Below are 14438 nucleotides of genomic sequence, written 5' to 3'. Positions count from 1 at the left end.
AAAACTCCAACTCTGTACATACATCCGATTAGCACTACACTCAGTAGTACTAATTTGTATATATTGTATATTATACTTTACTGTTGCTTTGCACTCTGGTTGGATGCCAAACTTCTTTTATTGTACTGTACATTTGAATCTAATCATGTAGTCTAATCTTGAGACCTTCTTTTCAAAACATTTAGACGTCTCCTACTTGAGTTTTATTTTTGTTCATAAGAGTAGTGATAAAACTACATCTGTCATTTACAGCAAAATGCAGTAATTCTGGAATCCAAAAATGAAAGAAAAAAAAGTTCAAGTAACAGTTGCTCCACTTCAGTCATATACATCACTTCTCTTTCTTCCTCTGGTATTCCATTATGTATACAAAGTAATTCCATACTTCCATGGTTCTTTCTGGATCTTGTTTGCCTGCACCCCACTTGTCATTCTGAGAATGTACCCCCCCCTCCGACACACACACACACACACACACACACACACACACACACGCACACGCACTCACACACACACACACACACGCACACACACACACCACACACACACACACACACACACACACACTGACCCCCCCCCCCCCCCCCCTGCCCAGAGGGGTTGCTACACAGTTATTTGATGTTATCACGTGGCTCCTCCCACCACACAAACAACTACCACAAACCTATCAGCATGTCGTTATTTTCTATTCATTCATGTGGAATGTCAGATCTAAACGTCTCGTTGACTCGTCTTGTACCTCAGGCTGCGGTCTGGACCCGAAACCCTGATGTGAAAATGAGGTCCCTATAGAAACATACTTAATCAAACCAAAATGACTGACTGAAACTAAATGATCAACTGAAACTAAAATGACCACTCAAAAAAAAAAAGAAAAAAAAAAAAAAGTTTCAATATGATCAGCTGCCAACAGTTCTTGTTTCTCATTGTGAAACCCTGCCGGCCGTTAAACAGATGTTTCACACTCTGTTAAAGAGTAAATTACGTCATGGCCTACAGTGGGGAAGTCTTGTTTTTTTCACGTCAGGGTAACAGGAGTTTTTCCACCTCTGCATGGGATCACCTGTGGAAAGAAGCGCTTGTGACCCGTGTCGTAGCTCGACGTCCACTCACCCTCCTTTCTCTCTCTCTCTTTCCATCTCTCCATCTATGGCTCTGGGTCTCCAATCATCTACATCAGAAAACTATCTCTCTCACTCTCTCTCTCACTCTCTCTCTCTCCTCCTCCTCGCTGCATTCCAACCCCCTCTGTCCTACACATCTATATGAACTCTGTCACAGCTGAAGCCGTCACTGTCGCTTGGGAGAGTGTGTGTGTGTGTGTGTGTGTGTGTGTGTGTGTGTGTGTGTGTGTGTGTGTGTGTGTGTGTGTGTGTGTGTGTGTGTGTGTGTGTGTGTGTGTGTGTGTGTGTGTGTGTGTGTATGTGAAATGCATGTCTATGTGTGTGAAGGATCGCTTTTCTGTGCCTTTCACCCCCTGACGCTCACTGGTCCCATGACAATGCTTCCCTTTTATGCACATACACAAACACACAGACCTATACACACAAACACACACAGACCTACACACACACACACACATGTACACACACGCTCATTCAGACATGCACACACACATACCTATAGACACAAACACATACACTCATGCAGACACGCACACACACAGACATGTGCACGCACACACACAGTGAGGAGTCAAGAGTAGTGATGATGAGCTATCTGTCGTCATCAACCTCAACACTGTCATCATTAACATCATACAGTGTGTGTGTGTGTGTGGTCTCAGGAAAAAGAAGAAAGGACTGGTTGATATAATTCCATCTGCTGAAGTTAGTCATGATGGCGTTGTCTCTCTCTGGCCCTGGGGCTCGTTACCTCAGGACGCTGAAGAAGCCTATTCAGGAGGGAAGATGGGAGAGGAGACAGGAGGGTCTGGTCTGCATGCCAGGCATTCCACAGCACACAGTGGACGCATTATTATGACATTTACAAGGCCGGGCCAGATAGATAGAGCGTGATGTGTGTCTGCGTGTGTGAGAAATATCTGTGCGAGACTCTGGTCAGAAATGAGCAAGTAGCATGGGCCATGGGGTGGTCGTAACCTAACATAACCTCCAGCCACTGTAAGGAATTCATTCAGTTTCACATGAGAGATGAGGCACGCTGCGTTTCGTGGCTAATAACACTGTTGAAACATCTAAGTCTAGGTTCAGTGATTCAGATGTCACCAGATGTCATTCAGATGTTTCTTGATGAATTGAAAATGGGGGACCCTGATGTAAACAAGACGAAAGTATTTTCTCTGGTCTGCATCCTCTTAACAATTGTTTATATTGAGTCGTACTGTATTGTACCCATTCTGCAATCTGTTAATAATGTTTTCAATCAATCCAATCAACCAACCAAAGTCATTCATTTTTAAATCAGAGTGAATTCACCCCGGTGATATCATTGTACATCAATACAGACTGAGGAGGTATATGCATTCCAGTGTTTGCACCCCTTGCGAAATCAATTGGCAGTGATTGGTTGCAGAAAGAAACAATTTGCAACGGTGCGCATTAATAAACCACAAGCAAACGGAAGTGAACAAGAAGAAACCCAGTCAGAACGCCACTGAACACAACGGCATCTGTCGCGCTACAATACAAAGACCACGCACGTGTGTTTTAGAGAGGTGTCTTCTGGAGTCATTTTCAGATTCGCCGTCGCCTAATCATAAGTTGAACCTTGGCTCAAGTCAAGATATAAAGTTGCATATACCCTGATGAAGGCCCTATGTAGGCCGAAACATGTTGGTTTCTTTTAAATGATCTAAAATAATGTGAGCCATTAAATAAAGGCTTTTAAAAATGTGTAGAGCATGCCTTGGACTTCAACTTTTTTTTTTATAACTATAACGGATCCTACCCCGGATTTAATCCAAAGAGCACCTACTCCTGAAACACAAAAACAAAACCAAGAACGCTGTAGCCCTCTCCATCCATTTCCTCTTTTGGATCAAATAATAAAGTTGCATGTTCTTGGGATTCATTTCCATCTCCTGCTTGCATGTGATGATGGGGGAACGCTGGGGGGTCTTCTGAGGGGCGGGGAGAGTAGTCAGAAAGTCGGCGGTGATTGGGCAGAACGCGAGAGACCACACCCTGTGGGCGGGGTCCTGGACTCGGGCTATCTTCACAAGCTTTGCGTTGAACCAGGGTGGAGTTTAGTGGGTATCTCACTGCCGGGGCGACAGGTTCACTAGAGGGAGAGAGAGGAACACACACAGGGAAGTAGACAACACTACTTTCGAGAAGAATCAAGACAACTCTTTTTTAATCACTTCATCGGTGGACGCGTAATAATAATAAATCCCTGGGCTTGGATTAACTTGAAAAAAACACTTTTTTTTAGTTTTTCTTTTTCATTTGCTTTGAACTAAATCGAAAAGAAGAAAAAAAAACAATGGGGTCCCACTCATCCAAGGGAGGGCTGGCCGTGGAGGCGAGCGCTGCTGCCGCCGACGGTGCTGCCGCTGTCAAGACCAACGGACAGGTACGTCGTCGGTTCATCTCACTTTATTATTTATGATTCACTCTCCCAACAACAGCAACAGACATTCGTTTAGAAGTTTTGATTGAATCGAAATGCAGTTATCCGGACCTTCTTATTGGTTTGATTGTTTGAATACGAGGAGGGCAGCAGCACGTTGACGGGTTAGTCGGCGTGCAGGAGGATGATGGCCACGGAGAGGAGACCCTTGTTTCAAACGCGGCTGGAGGATCCAAATGTAAAAGTGTACTTCGCAATTCATTCAGAATAAACTGATGATGCATAATATTATTACAAAAAAAAAAATATTTGGCACATCATTTGCCCCTTTTTGATCGAGATTTGGAGCCTCGCAGGCAGCTCGGCTGGGTTTATTAAAGCCCCCCCACAACGTGTTGGACAGGGGGAGGGGGGGCAGGGAGCACGTAGGCACTAGGCAGGCTGCTCTCTCTACATGTATGAAATAGTAGCTTAACGTTAGTAGTTGTTGTTGCTAGATCACATCTTTTGAATGGTTTGTTAAGAACACATCTCACATAATTTTGGGGACAACATACAATTTAAATAAATCGTCTGTTGATCGACGCCGCACGCACCCCCACAGCCAGTCTAGACCGTATCTGATTTTGGTAGGCTATACTGTAAATAAAATGCACCCCCCCCAAACTAAATTTATTTTTTATTTTTTTGCTCTCACACAATTTGTATACGTATTTAATACGTGGCCGATATTTCTAGGATTCTATTGAAGTGGCGCTTTGCTTTTTTTTTTTGTCATTTCCATCGATGAGCGTCGGTCCTCCTCCCTTTGTTGAGATGTTCTGTCTGCCGGCCGTCTGGTCTGAGCTGCCTGTGTTCTCTCTGTGTGGCGCGGTCGCCGCCTGTCGTCTGGTTGCGGTACTACAAGGCGTCGCCTTCTCTGAGCCCACCGAGGCTCGCGCCACGGTGGTTAATTGATGAGCAGCACGACGACATTTTCAGTGTGGGGGAAATTGACATAAGTCTCCAATTGGCTTTTATTTTTGTCTATATTCGACGTGTTGTTAATGAATATTGTGAATACATGTATATATTTCGAAAGAATATAATTTTTTTGTGTTTATTTTCTTCAAATGCTCAATTTCAAAAACATCTGCTCGGTTTGCTGACATTTTACCTCTTCAACGCTTTCTAGGAGAACGGCCACGTCAAGACCAATGGCGACGTCTCCGCCAAGGCCGAGGGGGACATCGCCGCCACCAACGGCTCTGCCGAGGCGGCCAAGGAGCCCGAGGCCGGCGCGGGTGGTGGGGACGCCATCGAACCGGCGCCCGCCGCTGACGGCGAGGCGGCCAAGGCTGACGGCGAGACAGCGGCCAAGGAGACGCCGAAGAAGAAGAAGAAGAAGTTCTCCCTGAAGAAGCCGTTCAACTTCAAGATCAACCTGAAGAAGGGCAAGAAGTGCGAGGCGGTGAAGGAGGAGGCGGCGGCCACCGGGGAGGAGAAGCCCGCCGAGAACGGAGCCGCCGCCGCCGCCACCGAGGAGAAGAAGGAAGAGGCGAAGGAGGAGGCGGCGGTGGTGGCGGCCGCACCTGCAGCTGAGGCCCCAGCCCCCGTCGAGGCCCCCCCGAAAGCAGAGGAGGCGGTGGCGGCTAAGGTGGAGGCTCCCAAAGAGGAGGTCAAGGAGGCGGCGGCCGCACCCCCCGCCCCCGAGGCCACAAAACCCGCGGAGGAGAGCAGCTCGACCACCGCTCCTTCTGAAAAGAAAGAGTGATTGTACCTTATCTCACCATGAACTGTGTGAACTGTTTTTCAAGAGAGAGCGAGAGAGAGAGAGAGAGCGAGAGAAAGAGAAAATCTAAAGAGTATATATATATATTTATATATATGTGTATATGTATACATATGTATGGATATATGTATATGTAAATATATACACATGTATGTGAGAGACTCCTTCGACGTGCCACTATCGTCATGGTAACACGACGACAGACTAGATTCACTAGATCACTTCCCTGGTTTTACTGCTCCAAACATCTGGACCTGGACTTGAGCGAGTTTAGAGGCTGTGGCGGAGGACCGGATTTAACGGATGGAGCGCGAGCGAATAACACGATTATACGGACAAGAGGATGAAGATGGAGTTGGAGCGTGTCCCCCCCCCCCCCCCCCAAACACCTACGACTTAAAAAAAGACGCCTCCTCCGTGACGGAACGAAGCTAGGATAGGAATACTAGGACACCAACACCATGTGAAATGACTGTTAAATAGGAGAGAAAACAAACGAGAGAAAAAAAGAAAAGAAATCAAAAATAAATAAGAGACTTGCCAACTTTTTACATTCCTATATTTTAACCCAAATTTGAAGTATTTTGTGGTGTATTATAGAGAACCATCTTAAAAGATTCAGAGAAGCTATGTCTTGTTTGTTTAAAGAAAAAGAAAAAAAATAGGCAATTTTGATTTTTATCTTGACTATATAAAAGAAGAAAAAAAACAGAACACCTGAGCTTGCTATGTTCACTGTCGCGGTTTGAGAAGAAGCAGACTTGTTTATCTGTTCGTGTGTGAGCCTGAATCTGCTTTGTTTCTGTAAATACATTGGATTGATTTCTGTTCTTTATTTTGCTAATGTTGACAGACGTTACTGGTTTTATTGTAAAGTTGATGATGGTAAATAAATGTTTGTTACCTGCCCGTTTTACGTGTGGTTATGGTTATTTGTGACTCACAACGTTCCAACTGCCATGGGAATTCTGAAAAGACTATACCCTGATAAATGTGCCCTGAAAAATCTGGTGACCGAAACGTTGGTTTAAAGTATTGCTACGTAAAGTGAAGTAGCGACAATACCCGTGTGCTCCAGTATTCCTTCCAACTTCAACATTAATAATTTCCTACTCTTGAGAACCTGGAGCAAATGAAGGCATGCAAACTGTGGGAACAGATTCTGAGAAAATGAGCACACCTGAAAGGATTTCACCCCAGCCAATTATTCCCAGCACATGATAGTAAAGATATTTCAAACTAATAGGCCTACGCTGTATTGATCCAGCTATATCATCCTGAGACATAATCTTCTGAACACTTGGGATAAAAAAAACTTGACAAAAAGGTGGGTCAAAGAGAAGCCAATTAGATGCCTTTGGTTGCGTTCACACTGCAAACCTTAGTGCTCAATTCAGATGTATTGCTCGGATCACATTTATTTTTGTTTATTTTGCTCTTCACATTATTTCTTAAATGTGACAAACTAAATTCCATTGTGAACTGACCCTCATGCGCAAATGAATAAAGAAGATGGATGTAAAAGAAATCGTGACAAATGTCAATCTAGAGTTATGTGAAAGTCGCATGACTTGCATTGCAAATAAATCAGACCTGCTGATTTAGGACTACATAGGAAAGTAGCCCAAATCAGAATAGAAAAAATCCGATTCCATGTGATTTGTTCTGTTCACACTATTGTGAACGAAAGGAATCGGATTTGAGCCAGTCTGCAGTCTGAATGTAGCCGTATAGGCGCGTTAGGAGATAGACAACGTTTTGACAGTGTTGCACCCTGAACATTCGGCTGGTACGTGGAGGGTTAGTAGTTACCAGCTCTCCCCCAAATAGTCTGATCCATCGGTATGTTCCCAAGGCTCAACATAGTGTCAACCACATTGTTAAATGCCATTGGCAAGGACTCGAACCCATGATCTACGGCATCATCACTGGAATGTCACTGGCTCCAGCCCAGCTAACAACCCAGATTAGAATTCAGCTACATCATGGATTTTCAGCTCGCGATCCGAACGAGTACGTTTAGTTTCACCCTGGGACCCGAGCTCACTGAGACTTGTGCTGTCATGTGGGGGCCCGCCAGGAGCAGCCAGGCCCCCGTGACTGGTTTTGTGTCCCAACCCATGGCTAAAGAAACACAGAGCTACATGGATGTTCTACTACTATTAAGTGTAACAGCGTGAAACAGAGGTGGGGTTGAGTTATTGCAAGTAAGTCTCAAAGTCTGTACACTTAATTCCTGAGTCAAGTCGCAAACCGAGACTGGCAATTCCCAAGTCAAGACAGGTCTCAAGAAAGTCACAAGTCTGAAACTTAGCTATAGCATAAACCTATGATTCTGACACACAACTTCTTCTCTGCTCACGCAACTTGATTGGTGGCTGACAAGACTGGTCCAAAGTCATGGGGCTCAAGTCAGAGTGAAGTCACAAGTCATTGGTGTGAAAGTCGAAGTTGAGTTGCAAGTCTTTTATGATTTTGTCGGGACGAGTCTGAAGTCATCAAATTTGTGACTCCAGTCCAAGTCATGTGGCTCGAGTCCACACCTCTGGCATAAGACCAGTACGCACATGACTAGTCCCACTTATGAGGCATTCAGAATGTTTGATATGGTCATAGGATGACATATTTCACAGTAAATGGACAATGTTATGGTCAATGTTAGGCGCATCCTCGTCCGTCCTCATTTCAAATTCATATAATAATCCAGTGATTCATTTCAAGTGATTCGGGCATCTGTATCTGAATGACCTGAAATTAAGTTGGAAAAGGTCACTTTCAGTCCCCCTCCATGAAACCCAGCCCTGAAACACAGATCAGAATATTTGCACCCATGATGCAGTGGTCAAATGGAATATGGAAAAACCATTGAACTCCTGTCGATCACAGTAATGCCAATAATCACCAATATCAAAAACAACATTCTTTTCCTGAATATTATAAAACAAGTAGCCTATATTAGCTTTGCTTCCTCTAAAATACCAGCTGTTTTCATCTAATTTGCTCGAATGTATATATACATTTCAATCGTAAAGTTTTCCTATTGTTTTAAAAAGGTGGGCAGACTGAGTGGTATAGAGCTGGTCGTCTGGTAATCAGTTGATTCCAATAGTAATTACTATAATCCTGAGCCTGATAAATATTTTTAGATGAGGTGTTTTAACGTGTTGTTGTTGATGTTGTATGGTTCTGTATTGTAAAATATGCCCCCCCCCCCCCATTAATGACCACAATGGAAATAAGCACCCATCTTTGCACCCAGTGTGTAAAGAGTGTGTATGCGAAGCTTGCTTCAATTTATTTTTTCAAAGTTGTCAAATAAATTAAATCAATCAATCAGTGTCCTTGAGCAAGCCACTTAACCCCTAACTGCTCCCGATAAGCAGGTTGGCACCTTGCATGGTCGCCTCCACCGTCTGTGTGTGAATGTGTGAGTGAACGGGTGAATGTGTGAGGCATAAATTGTAAAGCACTTTGGATAAACATGCTATATAAACACATGATTTACCACTTGTAGCTGTAATAACATAAAGAGCACGTATGTGTGATCAATGTCCTCCTTTCTCCAGTAACATCAAACCGGAGACGTAAGACGAGATAAGACAAGGAAGGAATCGAGTACTTCCAACTTTGATTCATTATTGGCTAACGAAGGATACCTACATCGTAATGGTAGTGACCCCTGACCCTGGATTAGCCTCTGTGGCCGTTAGGAACAGCTGGGGGGGGGGGGGGGGGGGGGGGGGGGGGGGGGGTTGGTTTCCCTGTCGCTAATTAATTTCCCTCATTCTATCCATTGGAAGCTAAGTGGCTTCCTGAGCCCCAACATAGTGCTTGATCTGGTTGAAATGACCTAGTTCACAGGGTGATATGATGAGTTGAGATCAGGGCTATATTTAGAGCGTAGCCTTCAAACAATAATTAATTATTTAGACAGGGCTGTAGCTCCGTATTGCTTGTGAAGCTTTCGCCAGATACATTTGTTCATGTATGTCCCATCGGAAATATAAAAGGATTATCTTAAATTAAATAAGTAGGTGCTATAGATCAGAATTGAATCACAAGACATGCCCAACCTAAACTATAGGTACCATGGGGGCCATTTCATGCACAGTGACATTAGGTAGGACCTAAACTGTAAACTGATTCTCTCCTATGGCTTAGTGATTAAATGGTCTCCCTGTGTTTAGTGTATTTCCTTTTCTTATCATATTTCTTTTGTAAACTGGATCATTCTTGTCATGATTTCCACCCTCAAAATGGAACCTTTTCATTTATTTTTTAATTGAGTTTAACTGTTTTTAGAAACCATACACATACTAGCCTATATACAAAGTTTGAGCATCGTGACTGATCTTCTGATACCACTGTGCTCCATCTTCTGTCCATCTCTTCCATGGACTTCCGACTTTCCATGCCAAAGTCGCTTTCCTACAAACGGATTTAGACTGCCACCAAGTGGCCAATAGAGTTCAGTGTCCAAGAAAAAACTACTAGCGCCTATGCATAATCAGTCTCAGTCATGCGGACTAGGAGTAAACGGGACATTTAGCCTGCACTAAAAAGTTCTGTAGAAATTGATTGATTGATTGATTGATTGATTGATTGATTGATTGATTGATTGATTGATTGAAAATTGTATTAACAGATTGCAGAATGGGTACAATACAGTACAGCTCAATACACACAATTGTTAAGGGAATGAATGAATGAATGAATGAATGAAGAATGAACGAATGAATGAAAACTTTATTTAACAGAGTATACATTTGAGGGGGAAGAAACTGTACATTGGAGGAGGTTGGGTAGGTGGGGTGGGTACATTGGAGGTGGATGGGGGGGTTGGGTAGGTGGGGAAATTGTACATTGGAGGGGGTTGAGTTTGGACATTTACAGGGGCCAGTTTAGAATTGCAGTCTCCCGTACTGTGCTCTTTGAGAGTGGTTTTGAAGGTGGGTAGTAGTGATTCACATTCCTTTACAGCTGTGGGTAGGGCGTTCCACATTGAATGAATGAATGAATGAATGAAAACTTTATTTAACAGATTGCAGAATGGGTACAATACAGTACGGCCGCTCAATACATACAATTGTTAAGGGGATGCAGACCAGAGAAAGACGTTTGTCTTGTTTACATCAGGGTCCCCAATTTTCAATTCATATGACATTTATGACATACACAACATACATGACATCATGACATTTATGGCATAGGGACATACATGACATACAGGTATATAGTACTGTTACATTTGTGACATATATGATATGCAAATATACAGTACTGTTAACCATAGATCCTGACAGAGAGTATATACATATGATGGGGAGGAGACTGTACATTAGGAGGGGGTGGGTGGGTGGGTGGGAGAGAAATATACATACGGTGGGGAGAGAATATATACATACGGTGGGGAGGAGACTGTACATTAGGAGGGGGGTGGGTGGGAAGAAATATACATACGGTGGGGAGAGAATACATACGGTGGGGAGGAGACTGTCTGAGCGGTTTTGAATGTGAATGAATGAATGAATGAATGAATGAATGAATGAAAACTTTATTAACAGATTGCAGAATGGGTACAGTGCAGTACAGCTCAATACATACAATTGTTAAGGGGATGCAGACCAGAGAAAGACTTTCGTCTTGTTTCCACCAGGGTCCCCCATTTCCAATTCATCGTGGGTAGGGATTCACATTCCTTTACAGCTTTGGGTATAGGCTAGCCGCTAGGGCATTCCACATTGATGTGGCATAATTGCGAAACGTGTTTAGTCCCTTGTTTGAGACGAATCTGGGTTTAACATGATTTGTTGAGCTTCCTCTGGTGTTGTGGTCGTGGTATTCACTGATCTTTGGGAAGTATTTTGACATGTACATGGGTACCTTAGTCGTATAGTGTATCTTGTAGACCAGGCCCATTGCAAGTTGCTGTACTCTGTCGTCTACTCTAAGCCATCCTAGGTAGTCAAAGTGGGCAGGGGTGAGGTGGGTTCTAGGAGTGAATGAATGAATGAATGAAAACTTTATTTAACAGATTGCAGAATGGGTACAATACAGTACGGCTCAATACATACAATTGTTAAGGGGATGCAGACCTGAGAAAGACATTTGTCTTGTTTCCATCAGGGTCCCCCATTTTCAATTCATATAGTAAGGTCAAGTAGTAGTCTGACCAGTTTGTTTTGTGATGTTTGTAATCTTGTTTTTAGCGCCTTTGAGGTGCTTTGGTACCATGAGGTGCAAGCATAGTCGTAGTACCCTTGAATGAGTGCTCCTGCCAGAGTCTTCAGGGTATTCTTGTTTACCAGAGAGGAGATCCGGTACAAGAATCTAGTTCGTTGGTTGACTTTTTTTATTACCTTGGATGCCATTTTGTCACAGGAAAGATTTGCTTCTAGGATGGACCCTAGGTATGTAATTTCATCTTTCCTTGTGACAATATTGTCACCCACTGTAACTGAGAAGCCGTCGGTCTTGCTGAGTTTGTTATTTGATCCGAAGAGAATGGACTCTTTTTTACCCAGGTGTAGTGATAGTTTGTTATCAGCAAGCCAGGTGCAGATTCTGCCGAGTTCTGAGCTGAGGGTTTTTTCAACCTGTAACTTGTTCTTGTCAGAGACCAGCAGGGCTGAGTCGTCCGCGAACAAGAAAAAGTTGCAGCCACAAGCTGACGACATGTCATTTGCATAAATTAGGAACAGTAGCGGCATAACATTGATGTGGCATAATTGCGAAACATGTTTAGTCCCTTGTTTGAGCCGAATCTGGGTTTAAAACAAGATTTGTGGAGCTCCCTCTGGTGTTGTGGTCGTGGTATTCACTGACCTTTGGGAAGTATTTTGACATGTACATGGGTACCTTAGTGGTGTTTGCAATACCAAAGCAATGGAGGTGTTGGTGGACTAATGTACAATTTCAATTTGTCATTATGGTTCAGGGTTTCAGCGGTGCACGTTACTTACAGTGCACACACATAGACAAATAAAGACTGATATAACAATAATCCATCCGAACCGAGCTCATTTGGGCCCACTATAGGTCAGTCCTATAACCTGGTTTGGCACCGGTCTGTGACAGTGCGTCACTATCACTATGAATTGAAAATGGGGGACCCTGATGTAAACAAGACAAACGTCTTTCTCTGGTCTACAACATCCCCTTAACCCTTTCACCGCCGCACTACCAAATGGTTAACCCTTTCACTGCGACAATACACAGAAGGCCCTTCCACTGCCACACGGACAGCCGGTTAACCCGTTCACTGCCACGCGACAGAAGGTTAACCCTTCAGTAGTAAAGGGTTAACCTTCTGTCGTGTGGCAGTGAAAGGTGTTGAGTTATAATCATGAGATCTTAGGTTTGTTATAATGAAGAGACGATATGACACAGGCGATAGCTTTCGAGTCCGTGCATCCTTTATTTAACTCCCCCCCCGTCACACATCAAGGTTCCTACCGCACAAAGGTTCCTATACAAATATGACCTAATACTACATCTCCCTTCCTAGGATAAATAACTTTCCCTGAACTTAGGATAAATAACTTTCCCTGAACTTATAACATGACAGTCTCAACAATCACCCATAGTAGCTAAATATAACTAACTAATAATATTTTCCCCTTCTTCTGTATAAAGTTATTTGCAATTATAAAACACATTAGAATGGTAACTTAACTTCTTTCTTAGAGAAGGGTGGGGTAGACTGCCCAGCCCTTCTGCAGAGTGTGAGGATTATTCTGCCCCATATCTCACTCTGTTTTTTTTTTTTATTATTATTATCATTAGGGACTTAACTACGTGTGCACACAAAGTCCTTTAGGTGCCCTGGAGGGCCCCTCACTCTAGGTGGGTATCGTCTCTCAGTCATTAAGCTCTGTGGCTGCCGCTGCTGTTGGTTTTGAGTCACTTTAGCGACATGTGTCTCCACTACATCTGTTTCACGGTTCACCCATGGTGTCGTCTCAGGTAAGTCGGTTTCAGAATCTGGAGCCACCAGGGTTGGGGAGAGGTGAGACCTGTTTCTCCGTAGGGTACCTCCTCCGGGTGTCTCCACAAGGTAAGACCTGGGTGTGCCTGCCATAGACACCACTGTGCCTCGCTCCTTAGTGTCTCTGATCCACACATGTTCACCCGGTTGGATGAGGGGCAACTGATGTGTTCTGTGTCTTCGATCGTAGTTCAGTCGCTGTTTTTGTCTGTAAACTTGTTCCGTCCTTCTTAGTTTCTCTGTGTCGGCACATCTTGGTTTTAGTTGGGACGGGATGACAGGAACAAGAGTTCTGATTTTTCTTCCCATGAGAAGCTCCGTGGGACTGAATCCGTTTGCGAGTGGGGCGTCGCGGTAGGCCATTAGAGCAAGGTAGGGATCACTTGACTTTTTGATCAGACTTTTTATAGTTCTCACTGCGCGCTCTGCCTCCCCATTGCTCTGTGGAAAGCGAGGACTGGATGTCACATGGCTGAAACACCAGTCCTGTGAGAACTTGCGGAAACACTCTGATGCATACTGTGGGCCATTGTCCGTGCGGACCTCCTCTGGGATCCCGTGACGAGCAAATATTGACTTGAAATGCTGGATCATTGCCTCTGATGTTGTGGATGTCAGTTTGGCGACTTCCACATATCTGGAATAATAGTCAACGATGACTAGGTAGTGTTGGTTGTTGTTTTGAAACAGATCTGCTCCGACAGTGGACCATGGTCTTGTTGGGAATTCTGTTGACATCATGGGTTCTCTTTTGTTCACCCTCTCACGTGCACATGTGTCACAGTTCTCTACCATCTTTTGCAATTCCTTGCTAAGGCCTGGCCACCATACTGACCTTTTAGCCCTCTCCCTACATTTTGTTATCCCGAGATGTCCTTCGTGCAGCTTTTCCAGTATGTCAGCTCTGAGTGCTGCTGGGATGACTATTCTCTCCCCCTTTAGCATCAGTCCATTTTGCACCGTGAACTCTCCTGAGAGTGGCAGGTAGGGCTGAATCACGTGTTCTATGGAGAACTTATCTGGCCATCCTTCCACACAGTATCTCTTAAGCTGGCATACTATGGGGTCATTGTCTTGGTGTGTTTGGATCTCTCTGAGCCTTTTCTCTGTAGCGGGCAGGCTTGTCATGATGGAGTCGACATACAG

General features: G+C 44.1%; 1 protein-coding gene across 1 annotated transcript; it reads left to right on the top strand.

Moving 5' to 3' along the window:
* The first annotated feature begins 3223 nt into the window (after nt 1–3223).
* On the top strand, nt 3224–5931 carry marcksl1b (MARCKS-like 1b). The gene is made up of 2 exons (XM_084312739.1): nt 3224–3537; nt 4709–5931. The coding sequence occupies exons 1-2, from the start codon at nt 3448–3450 to the stop codon at nt 5285–5287; spliced, it is 669 nt and encodes a 222-aa protein (XP_084168865.1). The 5' UTR covers nt 3224–3447; the 3' UTR covers nt 5288–5931.
* Nucleotides 5932–14438: the final 8507 nt, after the last annotated feature.

This window comes from Notolepis coatsorum (genome assembly GCF_963971535.1).
Source record: "Notolepis coatsorum genome assembly, chromosome: 4".
Lineage (NCBI taxonomy): Eukaryota > Metazoa > Chordata > Actinopteri > Aulopiformes > Paralepididae > Notolepis > Notolepis coatsorum.
This window is presented reverse-complemented; position numbering and strand designations above follow the sequence as displayed.